The sequence below is a fragment of the Taudactylus pleione genome, unplaced genomic scaffold (assembly GCF_031769625.1).
Source record: "Taudactylus pleione unplaced genomic scaffold, aTauple2 ptg000186l, whole genome shotgun sequence".
NCBI lineage: Eukaryota > Metazoa > Chordata > Amphibia > Anura > Myobatrachidae > Taudactylus > Taudactylus pleione.
In genome coordinates, this window is record NW_028284588.1 from 6,607,111 (window position 1) to 6,621,763 (window position 14,653).

At 46.4% G+C, this 14,653-nt stretch overlaps 1 protein-coding gene across 2 annotated transcripts in view; it reads right to left on the reverse strand.

The window, feature by feature from the left end:
* ABITRAM (actin binding transcription modulator) overlaps positions 1–14,151 on the reverse strand; it is a 36,978-nt gene extending 22,827 nt beyond the window's left edge. Inside the window, exons 1-2 of one of the 2 annotated variants that reach the window (XM_088476292.1) lie at positions 13,990–14,151; positions 12,241–12,350 (exon numbers count right to left, since the gene is read on the reverse strand). In XM_088476292.1, coding sequence (XP_088332418.1) covers positions 12,241–12,307 — 67 coding nt within the window. In that variant the 5' untranslated portion in view covers positions 12,308–12,350; positions 13,990–14,151. Of the gene's footprint in view, positions 1–12,240; positions 12,351–13,892 lie in introns of both variants that reach the window. The other variant, XM_088476291.1, reaches the window with a different exon arrangement.
* Positions 14,152–14,653: the final 502 nt, after the last annotated feature.

Genomic DNA, 14,653 nt, shown 5'->3' on the forward strand with positions numbered 1-14,653 from the left:
TGAGGACAGAGTTTGAGAACATGCTTACTAGGGTAGAACATACCATCGGGTCAACAGTGACAATGTAAGGGTGATGCAATTTCTAAAAGGAACTCTCTAAATTTAGATATTTGTTTTTGCATGAGTTCCATCCCCTACATATTTAGGAGAGGTCACTCCCAAATTCTGTACCGTCTCATCCACCGGCATTCAGTACAGTTCCTTTCTGGGTTGCTTAGCTCCCCATGGAAATCTATAGAATCCTTTTGTTTTGCAACACATTCCTTTCAAACCATAGCTGCTAGTAAGGCATCCCAGTTAGTACTGAATATCACGAGTTACAGACACATAGGTGTTTATTTATGAAATGTTGGTTTATATTTATCCCCGATATTGAAAAGGGCGGTGCTTTTACTAACAGTGTCTTACTAGTAAAAAGCACTGCCCTTTTAAATTTTGGGCATAAACACAATACTTTGTAAATAAACTCCATAGAATTAACCTTTGTTAGGATTCTAGGGGTAAGCAACATTTCAATAATATAATTGTGGAGGCTTATGTGTGACCTGTGAGCAAGCACTCTATTATACATTTGGACAAAATCCAGCCTGTCTGTGGAGGCAAGTATACGAGTTAGAACAGGTATCATCTGTGGAAGCAGGTTACCAGAATAATATTGGGATGTTATGCTTTCTGAGCTTAAACATGGCAGCCCTAATTAACTGCATATCCATTTGTATTATATGGGCAGACTCAAATCTTGGAGAAGTGTAATCTCCCTTTGACCAATCCTTACAAAAGGAAAGATCATGTGTAAGAAGATGTTAATTTAAATGGTATGAAATGGTCTCTGATGGTGCTTATCACGATCGGGCCCGCAAATCAGAACTCCATCTAAGTCGTGATCGTGATGTTGGCATTTTGAAAATCAACCTTCCTGCCACCACCAAGGAATTAGTGTAGGAAGAAAATTCTCCCACAGCGGTCCTTCGATTTCACTAACAATATATACACTTTAAAATTCAGTAGCATGCGCCTCACAAGGTCATTTCAACACAGAATATCAGAAGTAAAAAAAAAAGAAAAAAAAGTTCAGATATCACCTTCGGAATTGAACAATGCCCGGAGTAAAGGCCCCCATACACAGCACAATATACTTGCCGATCCGACGGATCAGCACGATATAGGTGCTATATCGTGCAGTGTATGGGCACGATATCGTACCTGATATCGTGCTGCGCAATCCCGTGGGGTCGTACATCGCATCCCCAGATCTTCCTACAGAACCATCTGATCTGGGATGCGATGTACGATCCCATTCAAATGGTGGAGCAGGCATATCGTTCGGTCAGCGGGGACCGCACGACTGCCAGCACAATCCATCTATCGTAACCCGTCGGGATGCCGGCGTCAGGATTTTGACCATTACGATCCCGAGCGCCAGCATCCCGTACCCACATCATGCAGAGTTGGGCACAAGTCAAATATTGCACCCACATTGCGTGCATATTCACCAATATGCAGAGTCATACGCATCAATACGGCTGGGCTGCTCCTAGCTTTATGCTTGGTTTGATACCAGTCATCAGTGCACACTTGCACCAGGTGCAAATGATCTGTCTGAAAATAGGCGTATCGACACCACCTCACATGACGTCGCCTAATTGCCAACATCCCATTACACCCCAGTAAAGTACTTTCAGTTGAGATGCAACTGGCTTACGTACAACTTTGCATTGCCCAGAATTGAATATGCTTGGTTCAGGAGCAAGCTTACAGTGAAAATACAGAAGACATGCTCTGCAAACAGACTTACGTTCCAACTCTGCATCAGCACGTGTTTTGTAAGCAATGTGCTTTAGCACACAGATGATCATGGCAATGGGACGACCGATGTAACAATACATTGGTCACCCATACAGAACGATGTAGCACGCGACCACACATCTAGGAGCATGCTCTTGTCGGTCAGATCGCCACATCTGCTGTGCAAAACGGGAGCGAGTAAACACGGATACACAGACAATGGGCCAATGGTCATTTTTAAGCCACACCCCAGTTTCTGACATCCTATTTCATCTTGATATGGCAGAATCACAGTATAGTGTGTCAGATCACATAATAGGGAATAGTACCACTATATTCTATCTATATAAGCTCATATCAATTGCTTTTTTCCCTCATTCTCAGTTATAAAGAGTGCCAGAGGTTGCTGTAAAATTAAATAAAGGACAATATTCTACTAGCAACCACGACGGCTTCACAAGGGAGCAATTTTATCTCGCCAAAGCCCCCCGCATCTCATAACAACCTACGTCATCTCACCAGTGTCACAACCCCCACTGCCCTGCAGCTGGCTGGGGCCCGGTCACTGGGCTGTGTGGGGAAGGGCAGGAGGATCATGGATGAGAGATTTGATTGCAGCTACCGTAAGAATTATTAGCAGCATGTCCCCGGGCACCTGTGTATATTTCCGCAGCACTAGCTGCCGAACATGGTGATGAACAATGTCCTCTTTGCACAATGTGCACTGTATTTCCGGTTGAGCTTCCTCGCCTTGGTGTCCCTGTCCGAGATCAACGCTGACTTGCATGGTAGGTGCCTCATGTTCACCGAGAGCGTGGCTAAGTGGGAACATCACGGTTTAGACGTGGTGGCCGGAATCCGTCTGCAAGTTCAGCGTAGGGATGGATATCAGAATCCGACGGTAACTAACCATCGATGTTTGTTCCAATGGTAGTGGTTTTACCATTTGATGGTGGCGGCCACCATCAAATGGTAAAACCACTACTATTGGAACAAAACATTCGTTGGAGGCTGTCTCTCACTCTGCCTCAGATGTGACCCTGCTCAGTCCAACACCTTCCCCTGTCTAGGCTGCTGCTAAGCAACAAGGCACATTGCCAACTATGGCCCGTATTCAATTTGAGGCGAAAAGCCGTTTTCACGTGTTTTTGGCGGAAACTTTTCACCGATGACATCATTTTCGAGTTTTGATTTTGCTCCATATTCAATTTGGAAGATTTTTCGCCTAGGCGGAAAGTCAATGCAATGTAATAGGCGGAAAAGTTTCGCCTATGAATAGCAGGCGGAAAAAAAGTGCAGAATTGGGGTATTGGGGTGCAACGTTGCGGGAACCCCCATGCAGCCTTCAGACAGTCCCCCAAAGGTAAACTGTCAACAAAAATGTACAAAACACTAAAGAACACCCCAAAAAAAATCACTTTGAATTTGGGGGGCGAAAAAAAAATATGTTGGGGGACAGTTAAAAACTAGCGAACTTGACTCTGGGGGGGTCCCCAAGAATGACCCAAGTGTTTTTTTTCATTGCAGGGGCTTGCGGCAGGTGGATTTTTCACGATTTTTTAAACTTAACTTTAGCAACTTTAAAATATGCTGGCCCCCATTTTCGAGTACCCCAAATTTGCTGGGATAAGTTACTTTCTCCAAAAATACTCCTCACCACTTATAGAAAAAAACACTATTTAGCAGCTATTGAGCCCGTTTAAAAACACCAAATAACTTCAGCAAGCCAAATCCGGGGGGGTAACCATAGCTAACCCCCATGTTCGAGCATCTTTTGGGGGGGGTGTCAGGCTGATTTCCCCAAATCTGACAGTACTTTCCGCTTGTTTAAGTTTCGCAGGGTCCGGCTTTCAAATTGTATATGGCGATACGCGGGCACGCGCGTGATACTTTTCCGCCTGCAAAGCAGGTGAAAAAATATCGCGGCTCAGCTCAAATTGAATACGGGCCTATGATTGGTCCCTACTGTCTCATGCACCCTGGCCATAACCTATACAGCAGCTTGGTGCAATATTTTTTTTTTCTGTGACTTTGCTTTACCAGTGCTCGGCTCCCTTTGGTCACAGATGAATGGTCCATACACCTAATGGGCCCCATACATCTGCGACGGATTGCCGCGAACCTGCGATGCTGCAACCCGGCATTGCAGAAATCCAACATGTTGGATTTTGGCAATTGTGATAAAAAAATGATTGTGATCGTCAAATCGGGGACATTTAACATGTCAAATGTCAGCGATCTGGCGACGATCGTTGAACATCGATGGTGGGCGATCGGAAATTTCCGATGGACGATGGGATATTTCCGATCGCATCCCGCCGATCTGTCGCAGATGTATGGGCACCTTGGCTCTCTATCCCCCAGGGTCTGTCTGTTTGTTCAGGCTGATCTCTTGAACCACTGGACAGAGTTTCATGGGGCTTTCCTTATTCTATACAACATTATTCGAGAAAGGTTTAAAGGTGCCCATACATCTGCGACGGATCGTCGCGATGCCAGGATGCGATCGGAAATTTTCCATCGCCAACCACGATGTTCAGCAATCCGTCGCCGGATCGCTGACATTTGATATGTTAAATGTCCCCGATTTGACGATCACAATAATTTTTTGATCGCAATCGGCAAAATCCAACATATTGGATTTCTGCGATCCTGCAATGTCAGATGTATGGGGCCCATATCTCTCTATCTCTAGCTGCCCATACATCTGCAACTGATTGTCGCGATGCAATGGGAAACGCTGACCGCCCACCATCGATGTTCAGCGATCTGTCGCAGGATCACTGAATTTTGACATGTTAAATGTCCCCGATTAGACAATCACGATCATTTTTAGATCGCGATCGTCAAATCGGGAAAATCCAACATGTTGGATTTCTTCAATGCCGGGTTGCAGCATCACGGGATCGCAGCAATGCGTCGCAGATGTATGGGGCCCTTCCCGGTCTCTCTCTCCCCTCCCCATATGCTGCAACCCGGCATTGCAGGATCGTAAAAATCCAACATGTTGGATTTTTACGATTGCGATCAAAAAATGATCGCTATTGTCAAATCGGGGACATTTAACAAGTAAAATGTCAGCGATCCAGCAACGGATCGCTGAACATCGATGGTGGGCAATTTCCGATGGCATCGCGACGATCCGTTGAAGATGTATGGGGAGACAGAAATACAGATATATATATTTGCACTCACAAAAAATCTCTAATATACACACACCAATAACAAGAGATATGGTAAGAACTTACCTTTGTTATCTCTGTTTCTACGAAGTCCATAGGGTCCACAGGGTTGACCTTGGGGTATAGGTTGGGAACCAAATCCGGGCACCACGCAGTTAAAGCTTTTAGCTCCCAGGATGCACTTGGGTCCACTCTCCCTATAACCCCACCCCCAAGCCAGAGGCACCTCAGTTTGTAAGTAGCCAAAGGCCGGAGGAGGAGAGAAAGAGAGAGAGAAAACTGGAACACTCGATAACCATACTCACAGAAATGGGAGACGGAAAACCGGTGACCAGCCACACAGCCCATTCAAAGCCAGGTGCGTCAGGGCGGGCGCCCTGTGGACCCTATGGACTTCGTAGAAACAGAGATAACAAAGGTAAGTTCTTACCATATCTCTTGTTTTCTACTTCAGGGTCCATAGGGGGTCCACAGGGTTGACCTTGGGGATGTCCCAAAGCAGTTCAACCAAGGGAGGGGACGCTCCTGTGCTGAGAGGAGAATCCGCCGCCAAAAAGGAAGCATCCGGAGAGGCAAAGGAAACCAATGCCTAGAACCTTAAAAAGGTGTGGACAGAAGACCACGTGGCCATCTAGCAAGGCAAAACAGCCAAGGCGCCACAGCGAGCCACCCACGAGGGTTACATGGCCCGAGAAAAAACAAGCATCAATAACAGAAAGGCCTACCCATGGGTAGGCCCCTGAAGAAGACATACGAGGCCGTCCAGCCAACATTTGGCCATAGGCCGGCCATCCTTTCCTGTTAAAACCAGAAATTTCAGACCACCAACAAGGAGTCCGATTAACGGATCACATAAATCCACAGAGGCCGGACTACAGTCAATGAGGCCACACCAGCCGAGAGGACTGGGGACTGAATGGCCTCACCATAAGTTCCAGAATAATATGGAACCTAAAAATCACTAAGAAGAAACACAGGGTGAGAGCAACTCACACCCTGACAAGATGCCCTCCAGAAGAGGGAGCCACATGAGAACGCTCCCAATTCCGACACTCACCTGGGTGATATAAACTCCCTGAGAGAAAGAGAGAAAGCCAAAGCAATAGACCATGTAATGGCTATCACAACCAGCGGTTCCATTAACTTTCCCCGGAGTTAACGAAGAACCACTACTAACTCCCAAGGAGTCCCTAGGGAGGACAAATGGAGGCATAATCCAGAAAACACTCCAAAGGATGAACTGGATATCAGAGCGGAGCAATTCCATATCTTAATCATACTGACAGTGTAGAGATCCGCACTGTCAGGAAGGCCAGGCCGAGGGTGAAACCCAAGCCAGCCGGAAGGAATGCCAGAATATCTGGAAATCCTGGATCCCAGAGGATCATATCGACAGGTATAATACCATAAGAATTATGGCTGCCACAGTTTGTGGTAGGTCCCAGCAAAAGCTGATCCATGTGCTCTAATCATTCCAACGATGACAAAGCCAGGGAAGCCGTAAGACCACTGTAGGGACGCAGTCAAAGACAAACTACCCAGGTCCAAGGCAAACCCCAGGACCCTGAGACAACAGGTCTGGGCAGTGAAGCATCAGGAATGGAGTATCGATGGAGAGACTCCGAAAAACCAAGTACCCCTGACATCTGGGGCAATCAGGAGCCACCAGCAGGAAAGCATCTCCGTCTCGATTGAAACACTTCCCTCGAGGAAGAATGGAGACCGGAGAACACAGGTACGCAAATTGGAAGAACCACTTCACCGACAAAGAGTCACTGAAGGTTGCTTCAGAATCCCCAGAGTTGGACTGTAACACCATAGTGTGATAGAGTCAGAAGGCCATGAGGGTCACCTCAGGAGGACCCCCCCCCCCCCTGCTCACCAGGAGATGAAACCTCTCTTGGGGAAGAGACTAGTCCCCTGGATGCACGTCGTGACGGCTGAGGACTCCCGCTTCCCAATGGAGAGCACCTGAAATGAACACTGTCGAGATGGTCGGGAGGAGACCCTTAGACAATGTCCGAATGTATGACATACCTGACATTGCCACCCAACGAACAGTATTGCTAAAAAGAAAGCCACTGTTCTGACCCTGTCGGACTGAACTTTTTCAGGTTCACCGGGAAACAAGGGCTATGCCAGAGTGAAGGCCCAAGACAGGCTAAAGTTCCAACAAGTTAATTGACAGGGTGGAATCGACAGACATCCAACTGCACTGAAATGGATGCGAACCAGACACTGTCCTTAGCAAAGAATACCCTGGACGAGATGGCCATAGTCACCCGAAAAGGGACCGACTTGCCTCCGGGGAGAGCATCATCGTTTGAACAGTGATCAGACAGAAAAAACTTGTTCCATCTGGAGATAAGCCAATTATGGAAAGGCCTGGAATGGAACTAAGCCCATTCCACCCTTCCAAAGGCAGACACTGAATAGTGGACCATGCATCCCAGAGTGTAAAGACATATGTCGACTGCGCAGACATCCATGTACTCCTAATGGAAGAGTGGAGATGCCGTCTTACGCCAGAAGAATTCTCAGATTCTGAGAATCCAGCAGGGCTCCTAGGTGAAGAATACCCAGAAAGGGATGCAGGGAGGACTTTTTCCCCATTGATTAAACGTCTGCACCCTGAAGAAGCCACAGTCAACCTGACCCGGCTGTAAAGTACCCCGGTGATCCTGCTAAGAGCAGGAGGCCATCCAGGTACAGGAGCATTGGGATATACTGAACAGAAGAACTGTCAGAAAATCCAAAACGCTGGTAAACCCCTGTGGGGCTGAGAGCAGTCTCAACAGGCAGAGCCCGAAAAATCGTAAGTGCTGTGATACAGCAAACCTCAGTCCATGCTGAGGTAAGGTCTCTGTAAGTACCCGTAGGCACGCGTCCTGTATCTCCAGTGATACCATAAAGTCCCCAGGTTCCAAACATAGTATGATGGAGCATAGGGATTGCCTCCTGAGCCCAGGTAGCTTTAGGAACTGGTTCAGGGAAATGAGACAGAGAATAGGCCAAAGAGGACCATTCAGCCACCGCACCAGAAAGAAAGCAGAACAACCAGTCCCTCGCTGAGAAAGTGGGGATGGCCCAATTAGCTCCGCTTACCGCAACAACTGTATAGCTTTCTGGATTTGTAAGGCCCTGTTCCGAATAAGGGCCTGAGTACCATCACATGGAAATAGGCCGCCTGAGCAAAGAGAGTGCGTACCCACGTAGCCGCGGCAACTAGACACTAGTACCGGGCAAACTGAGAAAATCGCCATCTCCCAGTGGTAGGCCTGTCTCGTCAGGCTGACGATATATCCGTAGGTTCAGAAGCAGGATCGGCTGGCAGTCCAGGCCTGCTCGGAACTGGATATGTCGGCCCTTGTAAAGGCCGACAGTCTATGAAGAAACAGACCTTTAGGCTGACCCAGAGGACAAAAAGACTTAATAGTCTGAGGCCCTATAGTGAGCATAGCTGAAGGCGGGAAATTTGTACTGCCACTGTCAAGGTCAGGACCCAACAAGATATACCCTATAGATGGTATCTGCACCTCTGCATTCCCAGAGCGCAGCCATAGGGTATTACGGAGGATACCGTCGCAGACGGAACTCTGAAAGTTAGGAGCTGGTATCCAATATAGGCATGTCCACCTATGACAACTGCATATATTACGAGAGCGACCAAATACATTTGAACCCCAGACGTGTTGGAGGGGAAAAAACATTACAAATGCATCAGCTCAGTATGTAATAGTATTAACCAACCATGCTATAGCCATGGTAGGATGGGTAACAACCCCTGAAAGCGAGTATACTGATTTCAGGCAGAGTTACCACCTACGGATCAGAAGAATCCGACCACGCAGGAATGGGAGGCGTAGTAACGTCTGTAATCAGACGAGTAACATGCCCATCCACCCCAGGAGGGGCTCATGATGACCCTCAGGGAATTTGGGACAGGAGACCAAACACTGTTGTAATACCTCATATCTGGCAACAGCCAGAGTCCCGCCATGCGATCCACCCGCTAGTCAACAGGGAACCAGAAGGCACGCCATACTGAGGGTGTATGATACAGGTGCAAGTCAACATTCACTCTAACCAGAATGGACCTGCCACCAGCCCAAAGCAGGGATAATAATACTTGAGATAGGCTTCCCCCCGTGTAAGAGGGAAAGAGCCCAAAACAGTATCCAGTTCACGGTAGAGCCAAGTGGGAAGTAACCACAGGGCGTCAACCACGCCAATTTGCGTTTCATAGAAAAACGACATCCACCCAGTGTGGCTGTTGTGGTAATCCCTGCAAGGGGCATGACAGACTATTGTGGCACCAGGGGGAATTCATATACTCGAAAAACCCCTGTAGGGAGCGGTAGTCTGTGTCACTGGGGAAGAGTGCAAGAAACTGCGAGATACCCTGAGATGAAAAAGGGGTAGTATGGTGAAGTAACCCCAAGTGAGGTACAACAATGGGGCCCGCCCGGCGATCCGCAATTAAGAGGATCCCGAGAAAACAAACCGCCCAAGGGGGTCGTGAAAGGGGCCGGCACCCGATGACGCCACATACAGAACCCTTTAAGAGTTAAATCCTCCGCACTAACACCTGCAGCACATGGCTTGCAGGATAGTAAAAATGGGTGCAGCATAACGCTCTTGATCAAGCAGCGCTATACTGGTCCTGACTGATACTAAAAATTAGCTGCAGGGACCCATTTTCAGCGTATGCAACACACAGTTCCACTCAAAATATGGCAACGTGCAGCACGCAACAGTATGTGACAAACCTCACAAATATTAACAAGTATATAAATGTGAGGTCTCAGAACCACCCCAAGTACAGCTGTATTAGGGCAGATAAGGAAAGGGATAGATATACACTGACAGGTGAGAGAATACAGACAGTCAGCACTAGCATAAGTCACATACAATGCAGATATATACATATATACATAAACATGTCATATAATATACTGCACTATTACACTGCATGCAACTTACCCAGATTCAGTGTCTGAGAAGGCTACAGCGCTGTGTACACTGACCTGATGGTGAGGTACGCAGGGGGACTGGACCAACTGCCATCTCCAGAGATTTCTGCTGCACCACAGAGAAAATGGCCGCTGGAGACCTCAGAAGAAGCGTGGCCCGCGGAGGAAGCAGCTCAGCGACACCAGACTATAGATACTGAAAGGTGCGCTGAGCTGAGGGGAGGAGCCGCTGTAACAGGGAAAGCTTCCTCCCCTGGCCGGCTATTAACCCCCGGGACGCCGGCTCCCTGCACCGAACACTAAGTCCCTGGTGGTCTAGTGGACACACGGGGTATGGGGGGCCCGCCGCCACTGCCAGCGCCTCCGGTCTGTCCCCAGAGACCGGAAGCACAGGACTGCATTTCAAATGCGCGGATCACCGCAAGCGGTGATCCGCGACCTTACCTGCTCCCCGTGGATCCGGCAGCAGTCCTGGGCGCCCGCAGAGTCCGGCTAGTACAGACTCTGGGGTCCCGCTGAGATCCCCAGATCTGTACTGGCGTCTCAGCGCCAGCGGGGTGACGGAGCGGCAGCTTAGACGTCCTATGGACAGTCTGACGCTGCCGCTCTGAAGAATCCAAAGGAAAAATAAAAAACTCTGTCCTTTAGAAAAAATAAAGCTTAGGGGCTGCTAATCAGCTCCCCACTGCACTAAACGGTGACCCGACTCCGGCCGGGCACAACTTAAACTGAGGTGCCTCTGGCTTGGGGGTGGGGTTATAGGGAGAGTGGACCCAAGTGCATCCTGGGAGCTAAAAGCTTTAACTGCGTGGTGCCCGGATTTGGTTCCCAACCTATACCCCAAGGTCAACCCTGTGGACCCCCTATGGACCCTGAAGTAGAAATTATAGATCTCAGATGAAAATTTAAAAAAAAGAAGATAAAATAAAAAATAGTGAACGTGCATCAATTCTATTGTTGTCATAACTGGCAATTTAAACATAATAAGGTCAAGGTAGTTTGATTGCAAGACTGATGTAATCTGTTTATCATGTTCTCATGTTTAAAGGATAATGCAACACAAAAAAACAAGTGTAGTATTGAGTGGCAATTGATCAGATAAAATAAGTTACAGTTATTTAAAGTTTCCACGTTCCAGTAACTGGATCCACTGGTCCCATGTCACAGTATATTGTACACTACGATCAGCGCTCATTCAACTTTAATCAAACAGGCCAAGCAAGAAGGGCAGTTGAGTACATAGAGGGGTATTCAATATGAAAGGTTAACTTCCCTGGCGAAGTTAACGTTTCATATCGGAGTTTTTTTCTGGTTTTTATGGTGCCCGCTCCCACTTATCCCCGTATTCAATATCAAATTAACGAAAACGGGAAACTCCGACGTTGGATTTGCGTAAAGTTTCGAATTTTTCCTTAAAATAATTGTAAGACCCCCCTAAAGTAGTAAAAACATGGGGGAACACTATGGGTACCCCCATTTTAGCCTTTAATTGAAAGTCGGGGCTTTAAATAGCCGCAGCAGGTGTTTTTTTCCCCGACATTGAAGAGGAGATGCAGAAGAGCACTTGGGTTATTTTTTTCTTTTTTTTTTTTTAAAGTGGTCCCATCAAATTTGGGGTACATGAAAATGGGTACTAGCATATTTTTAAGTCCCTAAAGTCAGTTTTTAAAAATTCTGCATTTGTGCACCTGCAGCTATAATTCTATTCTAGAAAACATCTGCCGCATACTTGCAGAATAGCCCTGAACCTACTTCCTTATTGTTTAACATTTTTTTCCCTTTTTTTTTTTGCACCCCAATTTTTACATTAATTTTTTGGGGTGTCCCTATTTTTTTGTTAAACTTTTTTTGACACAGTTCTTTTTTAAATGTCAATCTCAGGGGTGCAGGCTATTTTTTTTAAGCCTGCACCCCTAAACCCCAATTCTGCACTTTTTTTCGACACCTATTCAATGGTGAAAACGTTTTTTAGCAAAGACTTTTCAAAACTGCGATAAGTCTTTGAAATTGAATACGGTGTAAAACTAAAACCAGTGATATTAAAGCAAAAAACGATGTTATCGCACCCATATTGAATACCCCTAATAGTGTTCAAAGGTAAGTAAGCAGTTTCTCTCAAATTCCGCCCCAAAGAAAGTTTGGTTTTGGGTGGAGTTCTTTGATCTGTGAACATGTTAAAAGAGTTGACACAAAAGTACTAGCGTTATTATTCATATACTCAGAAAAAGTAATTAACAGACCATGCATTCCCTTTGTTGTGCTACCATCTGAAATAATAAACATCTGTCCCATCACTTTACCTGCTTTGTACCATCGTGTAAAATAACGATCAACAACAGACGGGAAATCTCTAGACCCTTCAGCCATGTAAAGATGGATCACAGCACAGTAGCAGTTCCACTCTCTGTGCCTACAATAACAATTAAAACATAGAAATAGCATTGAGACCTCTATACAGTATGTACAAAGCAACATGTTTAAAAATATATATATTTTTTTTAAATCCTAAAAATGTAGATGCACATAGCAAATATTTAGACCACCCCCATTTCTGAGCCTGCAGTGATCTTACAAAAAACAATTCACTGCCAGCATCTATAACATTAAATTGTGTGGTACACGTTTACCTTGCTTGCTTACTGTGCGGGTACAGTTAATTTCCCAATACTAGCTTCAGAACGCTAGTGTCATGTAGGGGTACCCATTATCAATACTATAAGCTAATGATCAAACCGTTTGTTTTTTCTAGAGCACACAGGTAATTAAATATCGGGATAAGGTATTTAGCACATCCATGGAGTGTATTTGAAGCACAGAATACACATCACATACACACTCACTGTGCACACAGTATCATTTGTGTATATGGCACCAGTGCCCACAGCTCCATACATTACATTTTGTCTAAAGGTTGGTTTTGTTTTTGAACTAATCAATAAGCTGTAATCTAAACTTTTAAACATTACCTATTAGGGCCAGTTTCACATTTGCCGGCCAGGCAAGAACCGGGCGGTAGCAGGCTGAGTTTTTACAGGCACTGTGTGCCTTTCACAAGCAGCGGCTTTGAGCCTTTTATGGGTTTTTTTTTCTTTGGCAACCAATTGGGCATGTGCAGCTGCTGCTCCACAAGCACAGCCCGTCAGAAGCCAGTGTGTGTGAAAGGAAACTTTCCTTCACACTACTGGCGTGCAGTGACGGCACCGTCCGCCACAGTAGATATTTCCGGCTTTTGGATGGCAACTGTGCCGTAGCCGTGCCGTATGAAAGAACCCGCTGATTCCCTGCATTTACTAGATTTCACACCCGGCTAAAAAACGGCAAATGTGAAACTGGCCTTACTGTGCTTCTCTGCATTGTACAGATATCTGTTACATTCGTGTGTGTGTGTGTGTAATTATATATATATATATATATATATATATATATATATTGGAATTGGGTAGCAACTAACAATATATAGGGGTCTATTTACTAAGCAGTGTTAGGAGACAGAGTGAAAAGTGATAAGGTGCCAGCCAATCAGCTCCCAACTGTCATTTTTCAAACGCAGCCTGTGAGATGGCAGTTAGAAGCTGATTGGCTGGCACCTTATCACAAACTTATCACTTTTCACTCTGTCTCCTAACACTGCGTAGTAAATAGACCCCACAGGGAGAAACAAAAGCAAAGGTCTCTAGAACATGTAAAGTGAAACCCTCACATCAGACCATAGTAGCCCATCCGAGCATGTATGTGACCACTGTCACAGCAGGTCTGGCAGCCTGAGAGCTGGGGCTAGTCCCATCCCACACACGTCAGGTCTGCAGAGATTACAAATATAAGTAAATTGCACACTATAGGGGGGAGGGGGCAGGGTGTCTCATTATCGGTAACGGAGTAATAATGGACTACCCGTTCCTGCATCAGACCGGTATCAGCGACCTTTGTTTACCAACTACAAGTCCCAACAGACCTTGCAGGACTTTTGGTAAGTTATGCCTGGTCCTGCAGCTCCTGAGCCCGCCTGCTTCTGCAATAGCTGAAAGAGGACACGCAGTGACAGAGCTTACAGGCAGCCGCCTCCTGCTGATGCGCTGCTATATATAGTGACACACACTGAGCGCAGCAGCTCCGGCTACCGCACACCACACGTGTTCTGCGGGGCACTTCCTGTAGCGGGGCACGGGGAGTCAGATCATTTCCCGGATGTAGTAGTTTCGTCACGATGCAGCTGCAGATAGGAAGTGTCTCCGCAGCTAGCCACGCCCCCGAAATATGATAGGATTGCTTCTCTGGGATAATTACAGGATTGTGAGGTTCGTTAAGCACGCCCCTTGGTGCACAGACCCCGCCCATCTATAGCACAAAGTTACCTTGTTACCCGCCCTCTGATGTCACCAGATTCTGACATTGTCATTGAGAAGGCGGCGCTTTCCTCCCTTTGTGGTTGCAGATGCGCTATGACCTGAGAGCCTGAGGTCAGATGAGAAATCCACAGGTTTCTTTTCACATATATTCCTGCTTATTATTCAGTTTCTAGTGTCTTAGCACTGGCTTATTGTTAATGCACGAGCATTTGTAGCGATCAGCTCACCCATAGGAATAATGACCTTTATATTTGTGCAGTATAATCATTTGTATTTTCTTTTATAGTAATAGAAAGTTCAGGACGAACTTGCAGGATGGTCCAAGCAAAATGTGGTCGGGTCACTTCTGCAAATTGGTCTAAAGCTA